We start from the raw sequence: 16,834 nt of genomic DNA, 5'->3' as shown, positions 1-16,834 counted from the left end.
GTTAGAGGCTAGCTAGGCTATATACCCAGACTGTCTCAAAGGAAGGGAGGGAAAGAAAGAAGGAGAAAGGAATGAGGAGTGTAGCTAACAGTCAGTTTTACTGCTCAGGAGCAATGTATTGTGGTCATGTCATTTAAAGTGGCTGTATATATGAAAAATGGAGGACTTAATGCAACTCAACAGTATAGCACCAAACAGCAAATCCAAGTAGTTGAGTATATAAATATTAACTTTCAGAGTTTTTTTCTGTATGTTAGGGCTCCATCTAGTTCATGCTTCTATTATCATCTATTATGCAGAAAATATAGTAAGTCAGACCCAATGGTGATGTGGGATTCCCCTCTGTATGCTGTGAATAGCACTGGTTAATAAAGAAACTGCTTAGAGCCTATAACAGAACAGGGCAGAACAGAGCTAGGTGGGCAAAACTAAACTGAATGCTGGGAGAAAGAAGGGCAAAGTCAAGGAGAAGCCATATAGCTCCTCTGGAGACAGATGCCAGAACTTTACCCTGTATGACACTGCCTCATGGCAATACACAGATTAATAGAAATGGGTTAAATTAATATGTAAGAGTTAGCCAATAAGAAGCTAGATCTAATTGGCCAAGCAGTGATTTAATTAATACAGTTTCTGTGTGGTTATTTCGGGAGTCTGGGCAGCCGGGAAAAGAACAAGCAGCCTCCCTACTACACAGTGGTAATAGCCTGTAGTTAGTTGTAGCACTCAGCAGGCTGAGGCAGGAGGATTACTGGAGCCCAAGAGTTGGAGACCAGCATGTGTAACATAAGACCAATCTCAAAAACAGTAAAACACTACCAGGTGTTCAGATAATTAGTTCCTTTTTCTTGGAACCCTCAAGGCACCTTTACTATCCATCTCTTATTATAGCCATCCTGAAGAAAAAAAAACGCTTCAGAGTGTGTGTGTGTGAGAGAGAGGGAGGGGGAGAGAGGGGGGGCAGGGTGCTATATACTTCAGACTGGCCTCAAACTGGAGTGCCTCTTGCTTCAGCTTTACAAATGCTACCATTTGAAATTTCTGAACCTGCACTTACGTATAGGTCTTAAGTTAGTCTAGGAACCAAATGCCAAGTCTTTAATCTCTCCTGAAGAAAACAGAAGCTAAATTAACAGATTTCTTTGATAAATTGACCAAAGAAAACAGAACAGGTAGAATTGAACTATCTGTTCCTAACTTTAACATTTGCTGGTAATGCCAATAAATCTCTTAACCAGAAATACTATCAGCATCTTAAATGGTACCTGATATACAAATATGAACTGCAGATACACAAACACTTGAGCCACTTCAAAATGCTGTGTAATTCTTCATCTCATTTTCTTTCCCATTCCTACCAGGAACTAGATTGTAATGTACTTAGTGTTACAACAGAAACCCAGACACCACGAGGCATGTCAATTTTAAAATACACATTTTTATACATAAATTCAGACCACCTGAGATCCCCTAGGGTGGTACTAGTGAGAATACAGAAAATCATAATTACTGACAATAATATGAAGAAGTGGAACCCTCTATGCACCGTTGGTGGGAATGTAAAATGGTATGGCCGCTGACAAACAAACTGCAGGCTGGGGATATCACTAGCGATAGAGCACTTGCCCAGTACGAGCAAGCCCTGGTTTCAATCGCCAGCACCACAAAAAGCAAGCAAGACGTGGCAGTTCCTCAAAAGTTAAGGGCATAATCCCAAAAGGACTGAAAGCAGGACTAGAGCAGCATCACTCACAGTAACTGAAATCTGGAAGCAACCTGTCCATGGAGATGAATGGGTAAGAAAATGTATTACGTTCGAGGGTGCAGTACTGTCTTAGAAAGAAAAACATGGCAGATGTTTCAGCATGGAGAAGCTTTGAAGACATTATAGTAAATGAAATAAAACAAACACAAAAGAGACAAGTACAGTGTACAGTCGCTTAAACATGTTAGCTAATGAAGTTTAGAGACAAAAAGCGGGAAAGTGGCTGCAAGGGGGTTCAAGGAGGAGGGCATGAGTTGTTCAATCGGTATAGAATTTCTGTTTTGCATGAAGAGTCCTGAAGATGATGGTGGTGGGGACTGCACGAAGGAGTAGATGTACACAATGACCCTGAACTACACGACTAAAAATGGTTAGGATAATTTGTGTGATGTGTATCTTACCACAATAAAAAATAAAATTGAGGAATTGATCTCTTCAAAAGGCCAAGTGGTGATTGCACAGGGACTGGCAGGCAAGCAGTCAACATTGTGGCTACTAGTCCACACCTACCCCTCTCCATACCAGGAGACCCTGCCTTGTTTCCCAGATCATCACCTCTCCCCAGAGCCATACCAAATGCTGACTTCTGCGTCCAAAAGAGCAACCAGTACTCCTGCTTCCCCGGTTCTGAGTCAGGCAGCAAGGAACTTAATCCCTCTAAACCTGCCTCCTCGTTAAAACAAGGATAATTCCTACCTGCCTGTCATACAAGGTTGTTATGAGGGCAGAAGTGAGATCACTTTCGTAAAGGTAGCTTTCAACTGCCAAGCACCAAAGAAACATAAATTCGTTTAACTACTTTCACATGGCGATGGAGACGCTTTAATAACACAAGCTTCACAAACATAAGCGTACAACACCTGACCCGTGCTGCATGTAAAATACACATCATCTCATAACACCTCTCTTTAGTCTTGAGCTCAACAGCAACCGGGGGTGGAGGAGGGGGGGTGCTCCTAAATACCCTAAAGCACTTGAACTAACCACCCAAAACGCAACAAATTATTCTACATAGCCCGCGAAATTGCATATTTATGACCCCAGAATAGGCCTACAACACTTTGGAACTACACTTCCCACAAAGCATAGAGTGGAACACTGGCAGCATGCGGGGCCTGGACTTCAGGGTGACCACGGCTCCGGGCGAGCCTGGATCCGTCCCCTGGAAAATCGCAAGGCTTGTCGTGCAGTGCGATTGCCTCTCCCTTCTGACAGCTCTGTCACCCCGAGTTTTATTTATTTATTTACTGTTTCTGGCGCTAACAGCGGCCCTATCCATCTTTCCTGCTTCAACCTGAGCGTCATCTCCAATCCGTGACCTTTCCGCCGATTCCTAGGATGTCGGGGAAAGGCACCTTCTCTCCTTCCCAAAAGCTCCATTGCCACAACTCGCCCGTCCGTCCGAACCAAGGGACGTGGCGGCGGGGGTCAGACGGGACGGGTGGACACACAGTCCGACCCCGGGACGAAGGGCCGCGCGCCACCGTGGGCAGCAGGTCAGGGGGCCGGACTCCCCCCGCCGAACCCCGGGGCCGAAGCGGCTCTGCCCGGAGCTCCGGTTTCAATTTCACGACGTGACAGTGCAAACCTGCGGCCTACAAGCGCCCGCGGCGGCGGCCCGCCCCGTTCGCCCTCCCCTCCCGCCCGCCCGCCAGGCCCGAGCGCCCCAGCCCCCCGCACACCCAGGCCGCCTCCGCCGCTCGCCCGCTCGCCCGGCCCCGAGCCCCGCGAGCCTCTGGGGTCCCGCAGCCCCGGACCCCTGCTTGGAGTCGACTCCCGCTCGCGGCCGCGGACTCTACGCCGCACTTACTCAGCTCGTCCTGGGAGGCGGAGGCGGCGGCCGCAGCCATGTTGCGCCCGGGAGCGAGCGAGCGAGCGAGCAAGCCAGGGAGGGAGGGAGGGAGGAGCGGACGGGCGGCGAGGAGGGCTCGCGGCCGTCGCCGTGCTGTGTCGCGCCGCGCCGTGCCGCAGGGGCCCGGGGCCGCCTCGACTCCCTCACGCGGGGCCGCGCTGCGCCCTCGAGGCCCGCCCGCCGCCTGCGTCCTCCGCGCGGCGAGCGTCGCTCCCGCCGCCCCGCGCCTCGCGAGCTCGCGACACGAGCCGCTCCCCCTCCGCCTCGCGCCTCGGAGGAGCCGCTTCCCCCCGTGCGGCCGAGGGACCGTGCCCGCGCGGCGGCTCTGCGGCTCGGCGCCCGGCTCGCCCGCCTCACGCCGGCTCTTATATTTAGAAAGAGCTGAGCCATCCTTCCTCCCCCCCCCCCCGGCCCCTCGCACGCCCGCCCTCGCTCGCTCGCTCTCTCGCTCTCTCGCCGGCGCCGAGCTCGTCCTGCCCACCTGCCGCCGCCAAGCTTTCCCCCCGCGCGGAGCGGAGCCGCGGCGGGCCTCCCCACTTGGCTTCTTTCCCCCACCTCCGCCGCGGGCGCGCGGCCTCTGACCTGAGTCCGAACCGGTCTCCATAGCCCGGGCTGCTGCCGCTCGGGCGCCGAGACCAGCGAGGTGGAGGGCGGGCCCGGGCCTGAGTAGGGGGGGGACGCGCGCGGCCGCTCCGGAGAAGCCGGTGTGTGTGCGGCCGAGCCGGGCCGGGTTGTCCCGGTCTCCGCGGGAGAGCTTCCTCGGCGCTGGCGATTGAGATGTGCGACTGTCACGTCGGCCTGGCCCGAGGAAGAGACGTGGAGTCGGGAAAGTCGAGCGAGGCTCGGGTCGGCGGAGGAAGCCCCGCCCTGCGCCTCGCGCCCAACTTCTCGGCCGCCGCGCTGACTCAGGCCGGGCCTCCGTGCGGCCCGGAACTTTGAGCACCGAGGGAGCAGCCCCGAGAGATCAACCCCGAGGGGGACCCCACGGACTCCTCGGGGACGGGCTGCGAGCCTGGCGAAGGGCGGGGCACCGCCGCAGTTAAAGTTCCCATGTGAGCTACCAAGACTTGGTGTAGATTTGTTCTTCACACGAGTTGTTAAGTGGAAAGGCCGACTTTGAATTTTGATGCCTTCGGTTTGTCCACGAGGTCGTGGACAGCTGTAAAATGAGGGGAATCCAAATTCAGGGATGACGTGATTACTCCACTATAAGAAATTAGGTGCCAGATCAGATACCTTTCTTGGTGGGCAGGGGATGGAATATTGACACCCTAAATGAATTGAAATTGTACCTATTCCCCAAAATGGAATCCCTAGGGCCCTAAATAATGCCTGGAAATTTGAATACATGTCGTTCCGGATGTGACATTGGCAAGTACAAGATGTTAAACACTAACAGTATTACTTCCTGTATTTATTTTGCATTTACAAAGAAAATTACATTGTCTTTGTAAAGAAATACCATAAAAAAAAATAAGAGTCCTTCCTCCTAGTTTAGCTCATCCATCTCACACCCAAAAGAAAATTTATGTAATGTCGGATTGTGTTGGTGCTTCAGGACCTTCTCTCTGCACACACGTATAGCCCCATCTACAGCTCGGTTGATAAGGATAAGGCTTGAATACGGACTGTCCCATACATGCTCCTACCCTGGAACTTGGCTTGCGAGCTGATGGACTCTGGGACAATAATTGGACCCTGGGGTTGACCTAATCAGTAAGATCATGTTTTCACAGCTTCATTGCCAGTGGAAAGCAGGAGGGTGGAGCTAACAGAAGGAAGTGCATCACTAGAGGTGTGTCCTTAGAGACTGTGTGGGGTGGTCTCTTGGGTCACTGCTCTCTCTGCTTCCTGTTTGCCTTGAGAGGAGCTGCTTTATTCCACCAACACTCCCTGCTGTGATGGCCAACCTCACCTCAAGCAGCACACAGCAACCGTGAGACGAACCTCTAAAACTGCGAACCAAATATATGTTCACTGGTTTTAGATGATCACAGGTGTCAGAAGAACAAACACAAGTGGATCACGGTTCTGGGTCAATTTTCTCAGCCCTTGTAAACATTGTTCAATGTTAGTTTAAAGAACTTTGTATTACCCGACAATCATTCTTGCTGATGACTTAATGTATTAAACCACACCATCCCATCCTCTCCAATCTTAGCATGCTATCCAGACTGATGTCCTAAGTCCCTGACTCCAGCCTCTGCCTCTGGGGACACAAAACTGAGTGTAGTTTTGTACTGCTGCACTGAGCCTCAGTCCTTTTTAGTGGTCATTCTTGCTCTTTGGTTTGGTGTTTCTTCCAAAATAAGTGTGCAGCGAACTATTTACAAACAATACTGAAGTACAGAAATGTCTCGCTACTCTTCCCATACCACGGTCTCCTCATTTCACCCCCTAGAAAGAATCCATGTCAACGGCTTGATGCATGGAAACTTCCCTATTTCTGGACTGTATTAAAGTGTTCCAAATGTCGTGAAAGGCTGGCCGAGGGTCTTTTTTATCTATTTGAATATTGAAGACTGGCAAGAATAGGAGCTAGAGAAATGACTCAATGTTTGCTCTCCCAGAGGACCCTGTTCAGTTCCCCAGGATCCACATAGTATCTAACAATCGTCTGTGAACTCAAGTTCCACAAGATCTGACACCTTCCTCTGACCTCTGAGTACTGTACGCATGTGCTGCACAGACATAAGTGCAGACCAAACACTCATACACATGAAAAGAAAAGAATGGCAAGGATAGCGTCTTTAGTGATACTATCTCTGAGTTCTTGAACATTAGAGCCTACAAAACCCAGAGGCATGTAGCTCTGATTCCTGAGAACTAGAGACCTGTTGCTCTAGGCACTAAAAGCCAGAGGCTTATATTATAAGGTAAGTACTCAGGCCAAAGCATGCTGCAGCTTTTAAAGCCAGAGGCTTCTTGCTCCAATGTTGCACGGTAGAGACTTAGAACCTTAGGAACTCGGGTCAGAGGCTATGTATTGCTCTAGGCACAGAACTAGCAGCTGGTGTGTCAGCACCAAAGCTTCAATTATCAGGACCCTTGACTCTTAACCCTCGCCAGCCAGCGCTCTGGAAGACTTCCGGGGATCAGGGCTTGCAGCTTGCTTTTCACAGTCTCTTCCCTTCAGGCTCTACTGGCTAAGGTTTCCTTCTGTGGAGCTCTCCCGCTGCTTTCTCACTTCTGCTGCTGCGACCACCACTTCAACCAGTGCCACTGCTGTGGTTGAGCACGCTCCTGCTTCGTCTTCTCTCCATGCAGCACGCTCCTGCTTCGTCTTCTCTCCATGCAGTAAAGACTATATGTGGTCAAGTAAAAGGCCACTGAAAAGAGCCCATTATTGGGGCCTACCACAATATACAGGGATAATACATAGAAAAGAAGCCTTCAAACTGACCCCAAGAGCCTAACAAGCGGGCTGAAGGGGGCATGACAGGTTTAGAAGCGGCTTCGAGCTCCACCAGTCACCGCTTTGCGTGCTCATGATTTGTTTGCCTGGTTTGTGTGTGTCAATTATGAGCTTTTTGCTAAGCCATCAGGGAAATGCTCACCCCACCCTTGTCCTAAGCAGGCATAGCAGCAAGATAGGTAGAGTCATCAAGATGTCGCTGAGGTTTGTCGTGATGAAAGTGAAGTTGCTAAGAGCTGGTGCAAGCTGTCTAAGACAGACTTAACTCAAATGAGACCCCTTGAGCAACTATAATGCCAATGGTCCCCAAAATTGCTTTTGAATTTCCTCGGTTTCCACGCAGTATTCAGAGCAGCCAGGCCACCGTGATAACACTCATGCGGCAGTCCCTGAACTGTTTGATTGACGTTTCCGAGTCAAAGCAGTCCAATACGTGGGAAGAGTCTGACAGTTGTCTGTCGAATGGTAAGTAGTTCAGTCACGACAGCTTTGATCATTTCAAAGGAAAGACATCAAAGAGTCTTTACATTAAAGACCGATCAGGAACCAGTGCTTACCACAGTGTTTAACAGTATTCAACACCTAGTAAAAGTGACCTTAAAGAGATTTGAGTCCCTCGGGTCCGTCTCGCAATAACTGGTTAGGGAAAATGACTTTCCATAATTTCAAGTGGACCCTTCTAGAGCCATCCCAAATAAAAACTGAGTGTAAGTAAAAGACAGTGAGTGGGGTAATCATAGCCTTTAGACAAAACCAGCAGCTTTGTCATTATATGTAGAAATACCAGCATCAATGTGTACAAACCACCTGCATGTGTATACACAGAGATTTTTGTTTTAACCAAAAAGGTGGACTCTTATTACACATATAACTTTGTATTATAATTGCTCCAAATACTATACCACAAGTACCCCTTCTCTATCACTGAAGATAATGATAGTAATAAAATACTAATTCTTCCTAATGAAATTAGGTACTGGATTCACATAGTCCTCTCAACAGTTTTATGAAGTGGGTTTTTTTGTTGCACGGGGTGATGCAGGTATACAACCACAGCATCACAAACTAGGAAGTAAATGCGGAGTGAAGAGCTGAGTCCAGAGTGGATTAGAGCATGCGTTCTGGTTTGGTTTCGTCTGGTGGGGTTCTATTCTGTCGTTTTGTGTTCTATCATGCTGTACTATGTTGGGAATAGTCCCTAAGGCGTGTGCATATTAAACAGGCTTCTATCACTGAATGATATGGTCAGTGCCCCCAAATCCATTTTGTTTTCCTTACATGATTCAGAGTCTGGCTGATAAGGTAGCACTCCAAGAACACTCTGTCACAGGGCGACAAACTCAGCTCTGTAATGAGATAAGGAAGGGTGGAGTCACCAGCCAGATACAGAGGGAACAGAAGATGAACATGCCATGCTAATAAAGGTACCATTATCTGTCAGAGCATATTAATACATAATAGGAGTTAACTGAAAATGTAAGAGCTAGTTAGTAATAAGCCTGAGCTATTGGCCGATCATTTGTAATTAATATTAAGTCTCAGAGTGGTTATTTTGGATTGGACAGTCTGAAACTTCTGCCTACAACAATGTAAAGAAACCATAGATTGAAATGATATTGAATAAGATTTAAAGAATCTCATTGACAGCCCAGTGTTGGTGGTGACACATGCCTAGCACTCAAGAGGCAGAAGCAGGTGGATTTCTGAGTTCGAGGATAGCCTGGTCTACACCTGGTCTACAGAGTGAGTTCTAGGACCATCAAGACTACACAGAGAAACCCTTTCTCAAAAAAAAAAATCTTGTTCACATATGTTGCAGGATGTTTAATCACTCTATGAACATCATTGGAACAGAAGTTCATTCAGCTCTTACTCTGTCATTTGGCAAGTCCTATATGTTTGAAAACCTTAGGCTGTACCTTTATATTTTCACAGTGGAATGCTGAAATTGGTTTTTCATTAAATTCCCCTGTCTGGATTTTAATATCTCTGTGATCTGTTTTCTCTCTTCTAATCATTCCAGTTAAAAACTGTCTAGCATATTATCATACAATACCTCCACTGTAATGATTTTTCCCATGTTTTAAACTCTCTCTTCTAATTCCTCTTTTTAAGAATTCCCAGCTATCTTACCAATCAGCCAATGATGTTGATGAAGATGTGATGTTTATTGCTGCTGTGTAGAACAGTAAAAGCTTTACTGGATTTCAAGGCAGCTACCTAGTTTGGACTGAAAAGGGATTCAGGGAAAGTCTGCAACCCATGAGAGAGAGAGAGAGAGAGAGAGAGAGAGAGAGAGAGAGAGAGAGAGAGAGAGGGGGGGGGGGGCGGGGGCTACCTGAAGGCAGAACCAGCCAGTCTATGGCAAGTAAGTCCTGGAGCCCAGGTGCTTCTCGAGTTGATTGGCAGATGGAGACTGTTTTTAAACAGCCTCTTTTAAGAGGCTACAACAGGAAAATCTCAAACTCACTCAGAGGCTTGGGAGAAAAAGAAAAGAAAGCCTAGCCAGGTGGGGCTGGAGACCCATGTACAGCTCTGGGTTGTGCAGGTGTGCAGGTGGCTAAAAAGTCACAGCGGTTTTTTGTGAAGTCATACCCCAAACGTTGAGTGCCAAAGGTAGCACAAACTCAGAGACAGATATTGGGGTTCGACCTAAAGATCAGAAAGGCAAAGCATCTGAGTCACTAGAGAGCTCTTACCTCTATGAAATCTTCAGACTGAAAGAGAGCGAGTTCCTATTTCATCTCACCTTGTATTTCTCTCTAGTGCTAGGATTAAAGGTGTGCACCAACACTTCCCAGCCTCTATGGCTAACTAGTATAACTGCTGGCATTAAAGGTGTGTGCCGCCCCTGCCTGGCCTGTATGGCTGACTAGTGTGGCTGCTTTGCGTTCTGATCTTCAGGAAAGCTTTATTTATTAAAATACAAATGAAATATCACTACAGCCCAATTTTGCATCAAGGGATACACATGATACATCAAAGCTAAGTGAACTAACTCCTTGCTCTTAGGACTTTGATCAGTTTTAAAGAAACCAACTTTATGTTATTTGGATGTATCCAGTTACCTTAATACTATGGGATGATAGTCAACAGAGTTGTCTTTTAATTAAAAATTTTAGATCAGTGTTATTTTTATTTATGTGTATGTATGTATGTGTGTGTTTGTGTGAACCAGTATGAGCCATATATGTTACATGAGTCCCGCAGAGGCCAGAAGAGGGCATCAGACTTCCTGGGGCTAGAGTTACAGCTACCTGAGGTAGGTTCTGGTGACTGAATTTGGGCTCTAAGCAGCTGAGTCATCTCTCCAGTGCCCATAAGACAGCCTCATTCTGATTTTACATGTACTACACAAGACTGGAAAAATCACTCATAGCAGGAATGAGAAATACAATTATTAAAAAACAATTCCTCTGTAATCCTTTATTAAAGTCATAGCATTGCATGACTGTGAAATGTTAATATAGTCTTTGCTCTTGAGATTTAATCTTTTATGTATTGCTGTCCTGTAGTCACCAGGATGTAAATTCTCTCATTGCTTCTCTTTGTTGTTGAGAAATGTGAGGAACAGAAAAGGGTTTTGAATTATCAAAGAATTATATCTGTTTTATTTTACCTGTGGCACAGTAGCTATGTTTAATCCGATCACTGTCTTAGCTGTTGATTGCACCCAAGCCTCTGCTGCCACTGACTCAAACTCCTTCATGTAGAAAGGCAAACATTGTTTTTGACTAAGTCTCTATCTTTTTGCTTTACCAATAAAGACTTGGGAGCTAGATGCTGGGGTGAAAACCTGCTAGCTCAGAGAGGAAGAGAAAACAGCCAGCTGACCTTCCTCCTCCACTGTTGTCTCAGAAAGAAACTTTTCTCTTCTCTGGACTAAAATGAAAATTCTTTTAACATGATGTCCCTGTCTTCTACTTCCTATGCATCTCTCTCTCTGAACCCCCAACTTCCTCTCACTCTCTGTGGTCTCTATGTTTGCTCTGCCTCTTGATCAATGGTTGATTTGATTTAAATAATGCAGTCTCTGAGAGCTCACAGTGTGATCAAATATCCCACAACATTTCTTTCTCTCTTTTTTTTTTGTCTAAATAAAGGAAAGGTTTTAACTCTAACACAGTAAAACTATTTAGAATAATGAAGCTATTTTGGCCAACCTTTCTCTAATGCCCAGCTTGTTTGAGTTTGGCAGGCTTGGGATGAAGTATTTCTGAGTTCAATGTTCTGTAAAATGTTCATGTCAGTCTCATAGGAACCCGGCTATTTGAATGTCCTTAGTGATTTGCAGTCTGAAGCTGATCTTTGAAAGATCAGTTGTTATGCTCTGTTTATGCACAACCTGAAAGGTCTGGGATTGTTCTTGATAACACCTTTTTATGTTTTTCTCAAAAGTGTTCTTTATTTTATGGTTTGCTTTTGAGATTGGAGGAATTTTAATCTGTGTTTTCCACTGTTGTAACAAATAATGTCCTTGTAAATTTTTGGCTATGTTAGTCACATATGACTTTAATTTTCCTGTCTGTCATTCTATCTCTGTACACTCGACCTATCTTGTATTTTGTTTTATCTGAGATAAAATTCCAATCCCTAAAAGCTGTATATTTACATCCTAAAGAACCAATCCGGATGCCAAGATTTTGGTGAAATTATTGTTACATCCGTACCTGTAGCCAATAATCCTTTAATTACAGTGCCATTTATTTGTATTTTTAGCTTTGGTCTTTAGTTTGCCAAAATGCTTGTTTTTGGTCTCTCCTATCTCCTGAAACTGTTCTATCCTTCATCACATCCAGAGCAGTGTTGTTTTTAACAACAGTCATTAACAGTTCTAATTGCTCTGTGGATGAGTTTCTCCAATGTTGACAGGGAATGATTGAACCACATTTGACATTGGGGCCCACAGGAGTCCCCTAAGGCTCTCACCACAATGGCAAGGGTTACCTTGCCTGTCCCTTGTTGATCGGCATTCATTATTCTAATGACAGCCTTTGCTACGCCATCTGCATACTCCAGAAGGTCAGGGCCTTCTGTTTAGATTATCTCACGAAAAAAAAATTATTATTTCTAGGAACACTTTGCCTTCAATCCCCTTTCAGATGACCTTGCTTACCACAATTAAAACATCTGACATTTTGATTTTTCTTAAAACGTTTAGGAATTACTTCTTCTAGCAGAGCAGCATTATAAATGTGAGGCCCAATATCAGTCATATTTCTAATCTATTCATCTTTTGGTGCTGATCTTGTCTTTAAAGACCAAATCACCCCTTTGCATTCTGAATTAGCATTTTCAAAAGCCAAAGATTTGATTAATAATTAATTAAATTTGACTTCCAGATCTGATACTATTCTATTTACAGCTGAAGTCAATCTTTGTAAATAAATAGATAAACAAACAAAAAGTCAGTGAAGGCTTCTTTTGGGCCTTGATAATTTTAGCAAATGACTCAAACCTCCTTCCTGATTCTTCAATCTTGTTCATTCAACACTGCTAACAATATAGATTCAAGGGATGATAATGAAAATCAATGTTCCTTTGCAATCCAGCATCCCCTACATATAGAAATGTGGAAATATCAATAACTCTAACCTATTTCAGTATTTTATGGCCCAACCTTCTTCTCTCCACCATATTTAACATTGCAACTGAGAACTGGTGTAGCATGAATAATAAAAACTCAGAAACAGATATTGGGGTTCAAGATGAAAATCAGAAAAGCAGCCAGGCAGTGGTGGTACACACCTTTAATCCCAGCACTCAGGAGACAGAAGCAGGTGGATCTCTGTGAGTTTGAGGCCAGCCTGGTCTACAGAGTGAGTTTCAGCATAGTCAGGGCTGTTACACAGAGAAACCCTGTCTTGAAAAAACAAACAACAAAACAACAAAAATTAGAAAAAAAAATAAAAAGAGAAGAAGAAAAGAAAGAAAAGCAACTAAGTTACTATAGAGTTCCTACTTCCACCAAGGCTCAGACAAAGGGGCGAGCCTGTCCCATCACAACTACAGGCTGCAGTGCTCTCCACCAAACCTCAGATGGCAGCAAGACTGCACGCACTCCTGATTTACATTCCTCTCTAGTGCTGGAACTAAAGACACATCATCCCAAAATCCTGGATTGAAGCTGTGAGCTCTGCTTCTCTTTTAGACTGGTTGACTCTCAGGTAACCCAAGGTGGCCTTAAGACCTGGGAATAAAGGTATGTGCCACCACTCCTTGGCCCCTGGTGGCTTAACTCTGCACTCTGATCTTCAGGCAAGCTTGGTTTATTAAAACACAAAGAATATATCAATAGACCAGTTTCCAATATTGCTGTGACTAAATCTTTCCAGTCTTGAGGGATAATTCTGTTCTGAGTTGCTCATGAATTTAATACTGCATCAGATAGGGTGAATGCATACCATATTAAATGACCACTTCCTTAAGTTTCCTCATATTTAGCATTTCTATAGGATTCTATTTAACTTCCTGATAACCTTGAGGGTGTCTTGTCTCTAGGTCATTCTTTTTTTTTTAAGATTTATTTATTTATTATGTACACAGTGTTCAGCCTCCATGCAGGTGCCAGAAGAGGGCACCAGATCTCATTACAGATGGTTGTGAGCCACCATGTGGTTGCTGGGAATTGAACTCAGGACCTCCGGAAGAGCAGTCCATGCTCTTAACCTCTGAGTCATCTCTCCAGCCCTCTAGGTCATTCTTGTATAGTAACAGGATAAACTAATGTTGGTTTTCTAATAACCTTGAGCTATCCCTCATCAAATCCATCATGCAGTACCGCAGTAGGTTCTTGTCTTAATTCCTCTGTCTTTGACTGAGTATGTTTCTTAGTTCCATTAATAAGTCTTTCTAAGGCTTGTATCTTACCAGTCAACTTTTCATGTTTGGCACAATTATCAGATCAATTTTTATATTTGGCACAAGATACCACTGTAACTATTAAGGATGAAATATAAATCACCAGACTGATAATAATTACAATCTGCATTATGTTTATTCAAGTTACATCATTTATCCCCCACTTACTGCTTCTATTTGCAAGCCATTCACAGTAGCACTATACAGGGTCCTTACTCCCTACAATATGATATTTCCCATCTTCAACATGGAAAAGATTTCAATAGTACTTAACTCTTTCCTTAAGGACTTCCTAGGTGTCTCAACAAATCTGCTGACTTCCCAGTTTGTCCACAGCACTGGTGACAGAAATGCTTGGGAACAGAGTGTTCTGTGTGCACATGAGGAGGAGTGGAGGACACAGAAACCACAGCTCCAGCTGGTGTGACCTTGCACCACATGTTGGAGTGCCAATTGCTGTTTTTATCTAAATTTTTATCTTACAGTTTTACCAATAAAGACTCAAAAGTCAGAGACTGGAATGAAAACCTGTGAGTTCAGAGAGGTTGAGGAACAACTAACTGGCTGATCTTTCTCCTTCACCAGCATCCGAAAAAGACAGCTCTTTTTCTGCCATTCCAAATCAAAATGGACAGGCAAACTCTAAGTACCTCCCTTATACTTCCTGTGTGTTTCTCTATCCATCTTCCTGATACCTCTTTATTCTCTATGGCTACTTTTTATCAACTAGTTGATGGCTTTGCCTCTTGAACTCGGGATTTTTTTTTAATTCATACAATCTCTGGGTTCACAGTATGATCAAATGTGCGCAACACTAACTAGCTTGTTGGTTTGTTTGAGGTGATTGTGAAAGGGATTGGTTTTTTGTTTGTTTGTTTGTTTTTTGTTTTTTTTTTATTTTATTTGCCTGTCGAAAACACCTGATTGGTCTAAGAGCTGAATGGCCAATAGCAAGGCAGGAGAGAGGAATGAGTGGTGCTGACAGGCAAAGAGAATAAATAGGAAGAGAAGAAAATTAGAGGGAAGGAGGAGTGGACAACAGAGGAGGGGAGGATACAAGGGGCCAGCCTCCCAGCTACACAGCCAGCTGTGGAGTAAGAAGTAAGGAAAGGTATTCAAAACAGAGGAAGATAAAAGCCCAGAGGCAAAAGGTAGACAGGATAATTTAAGTCAAGAATAACTGACTAGAAACAAGCAAAGCTAAGGCTGGGCATTTATAAATAAGAATAAGTTTTTGTGTGTTTATTTATTTGGGAGCTGGATGGTGGGCCTCTCCCAAAGTAAAAGAGCCAAGAGGAAAGAATAGAAAACGAACAACAACATAAGACTGATATCCACCTGGGTGAACTCCAAACTCTGTATCTCCATATCTGATGGCAAAATGCTCTTCAGATCTCCAAGTCCTTTCAGCTTTTTTGACTGAACACACTTCTTTCTTTTGGGTTGGTTCCACTCCCTGTTAGCAGCTCTTCTTGGCAGGTGTCTCACAGCTCTGGCATCTTTAACATCTTGGGGTCTCCAAGGCAATCCAGGCTTCAACATCACAGCTACAAACAATGGCCTCTCTAGGCCTCCCCACGCAGGGACACCCTGCATATTTCTGGCCTTGGCCGCTGTCCTTAGTTCTGGAGGCAGTTCCATAGCCCATTTCTTCTATCCTTAACTTCAGAACCGCATGGTTGAAGCTAGCAAGTTCTGCTGCGTGCTGGGGCTGGAACATGGCCACCTCGTTCAATTACATCATCATCAGTTTCTGTCCTTCACTGCCTAAGCTTAGCTGGTCTGAAACTGGATCTCTAGACTAGGCTGGCCTCAGACTCCCCTTTCTAGTGCAGGGATTAAAGGTGTATACCACCACACCTCTAAACTTTTGATTCCATTTTACAAGTTGGAAATTTAGCTGGGTGAGATCTTGCCCTGAGGTCCTCACTCTCTTTATTCCATTTCTTAATCTGTTTATCCCCTTGAACACGGAGTTTAGCTCCACCCACTTTCTGGTGCTCTTTTACTCCTCAAATATTCTTCCTTGCTCAGCTTGTTCCTTTTCATTTTATATCTTCTTGAGAGTTAACACTAGTAGCCACACGACAGAGTCTATACTATATACTGTTTTGAGATTTCCTCTGCCAACAGAATTAATCTAAAACTCTTCAATTTAGCTTCAGGCAGACTCTTCAAACAAGGGCAAAAGGCAGCCACTTTCTCCAACAAAATGTCACAAGACCAGTCTCTTGGCCACATACTAGCATTCTTCTCCTCTGAAACCTCTTGATCTCCACAGTTCATCAAATCACATTCAGCACCACTGTCTTCCATGCTCCTGCTAGTATGGCCCATAAAACAGCGAGTAACGCATCCACTGTTTCACTAACCCAAACTCCCAAAGTTCATGTTACTCCAAACAAAAATATGGCCACACCTATCACACTACCCTAGTTTTCTGTCTTAGGGCTTTTATTGCCGTGAAGAAACACCATGACCACAGCAACTTTTATAAAGGAAAACATTTAATTGAGGTGGCAGCTTACAGTTTCAGAGGTTCAGTCCATTATCATCATGACTGGGAACTTGACAGTATGCAGGAAGACATGGTGCTGGAGAAGCTGAGAGTCCGACATCTTACAGGCAATAAGAACTCAACTGACACACTGGTGTCAGCACAGGAAAACCTCAAAGCCCACCCCCACAGTGACACACTGCCTCCAATAAGGCCACACCTACTCCAACAAAGCCACACCTGCTAATAGTGCCACTCCCTATGAGACTATGGGAGACAATTACATTCAAATTGCCACACACCCTAATGTTGTTTCTGATCTTAGAGGACCTGCTTTCAGGTTTTCTTCTTTCTATATAACGTTGGGTACAGTTTTACTATATGACTACATAAACTTCATCATGTTAAAATATGATCTTTCTATTCCTAGATTCCTCGGGGATA

The 16,834-nt window shown here is 44.9% G+C and overlaps 1 protein-coding gene across 4 annotated transcripts in view; it reads right to left on the bottom strand.

The window, feature by feature from the left end:
• Positions 1–4,470, bottom strand: part of Ecpas (Ecm29 proteasome adaptor and scaffold) — a 116,181-nt gene extending 111,711 nt beyond the window's left edge. Inside the window, exon 1 of one of the 4 annotated variants that reach the window (XM_075967129.1) lies at positions 4,200–4,470. In XM_075967129.1, coding sequence (XP_075823244.1) covers positions 4,200–4,221 — 22 coding nt within the window. In that variant the 5' untranslated portion in view covers positions 4,222–4,470. Of the gene's footprint in view, positions 1–3,575; positions 3,975–4,199 lie in introns of those variants that run through there. The other 3 variants (XM_075967128.1, XM_075967130.1, XM_075967127.1) reach the window with 3 other exon arrangements.
• Positions 4,471–16,834: the final 12,364 nt, after the last annotated feature.

Source organism: Microtus pennsylvanicus, chromosome 3, assembly GCF_037038515.1.
Source record: "Microtus pennsylvanicus isolate mMicPen1 chromosome 3, mMicPen1.hap1, whole genome shotgun sequence".
Classification (NCBI taxonomy): domain Eukaryota; kingdom Metazoa; phylum Chordata; class Mammalia; order Rodentia; family Cricetidae; genus Microtus; species Microtus pennsylvanicus.
Note: the sequence above shows the minus strand (reverse complement) of the source record. Positions and strands in the feature narration are given on the sequence as shown.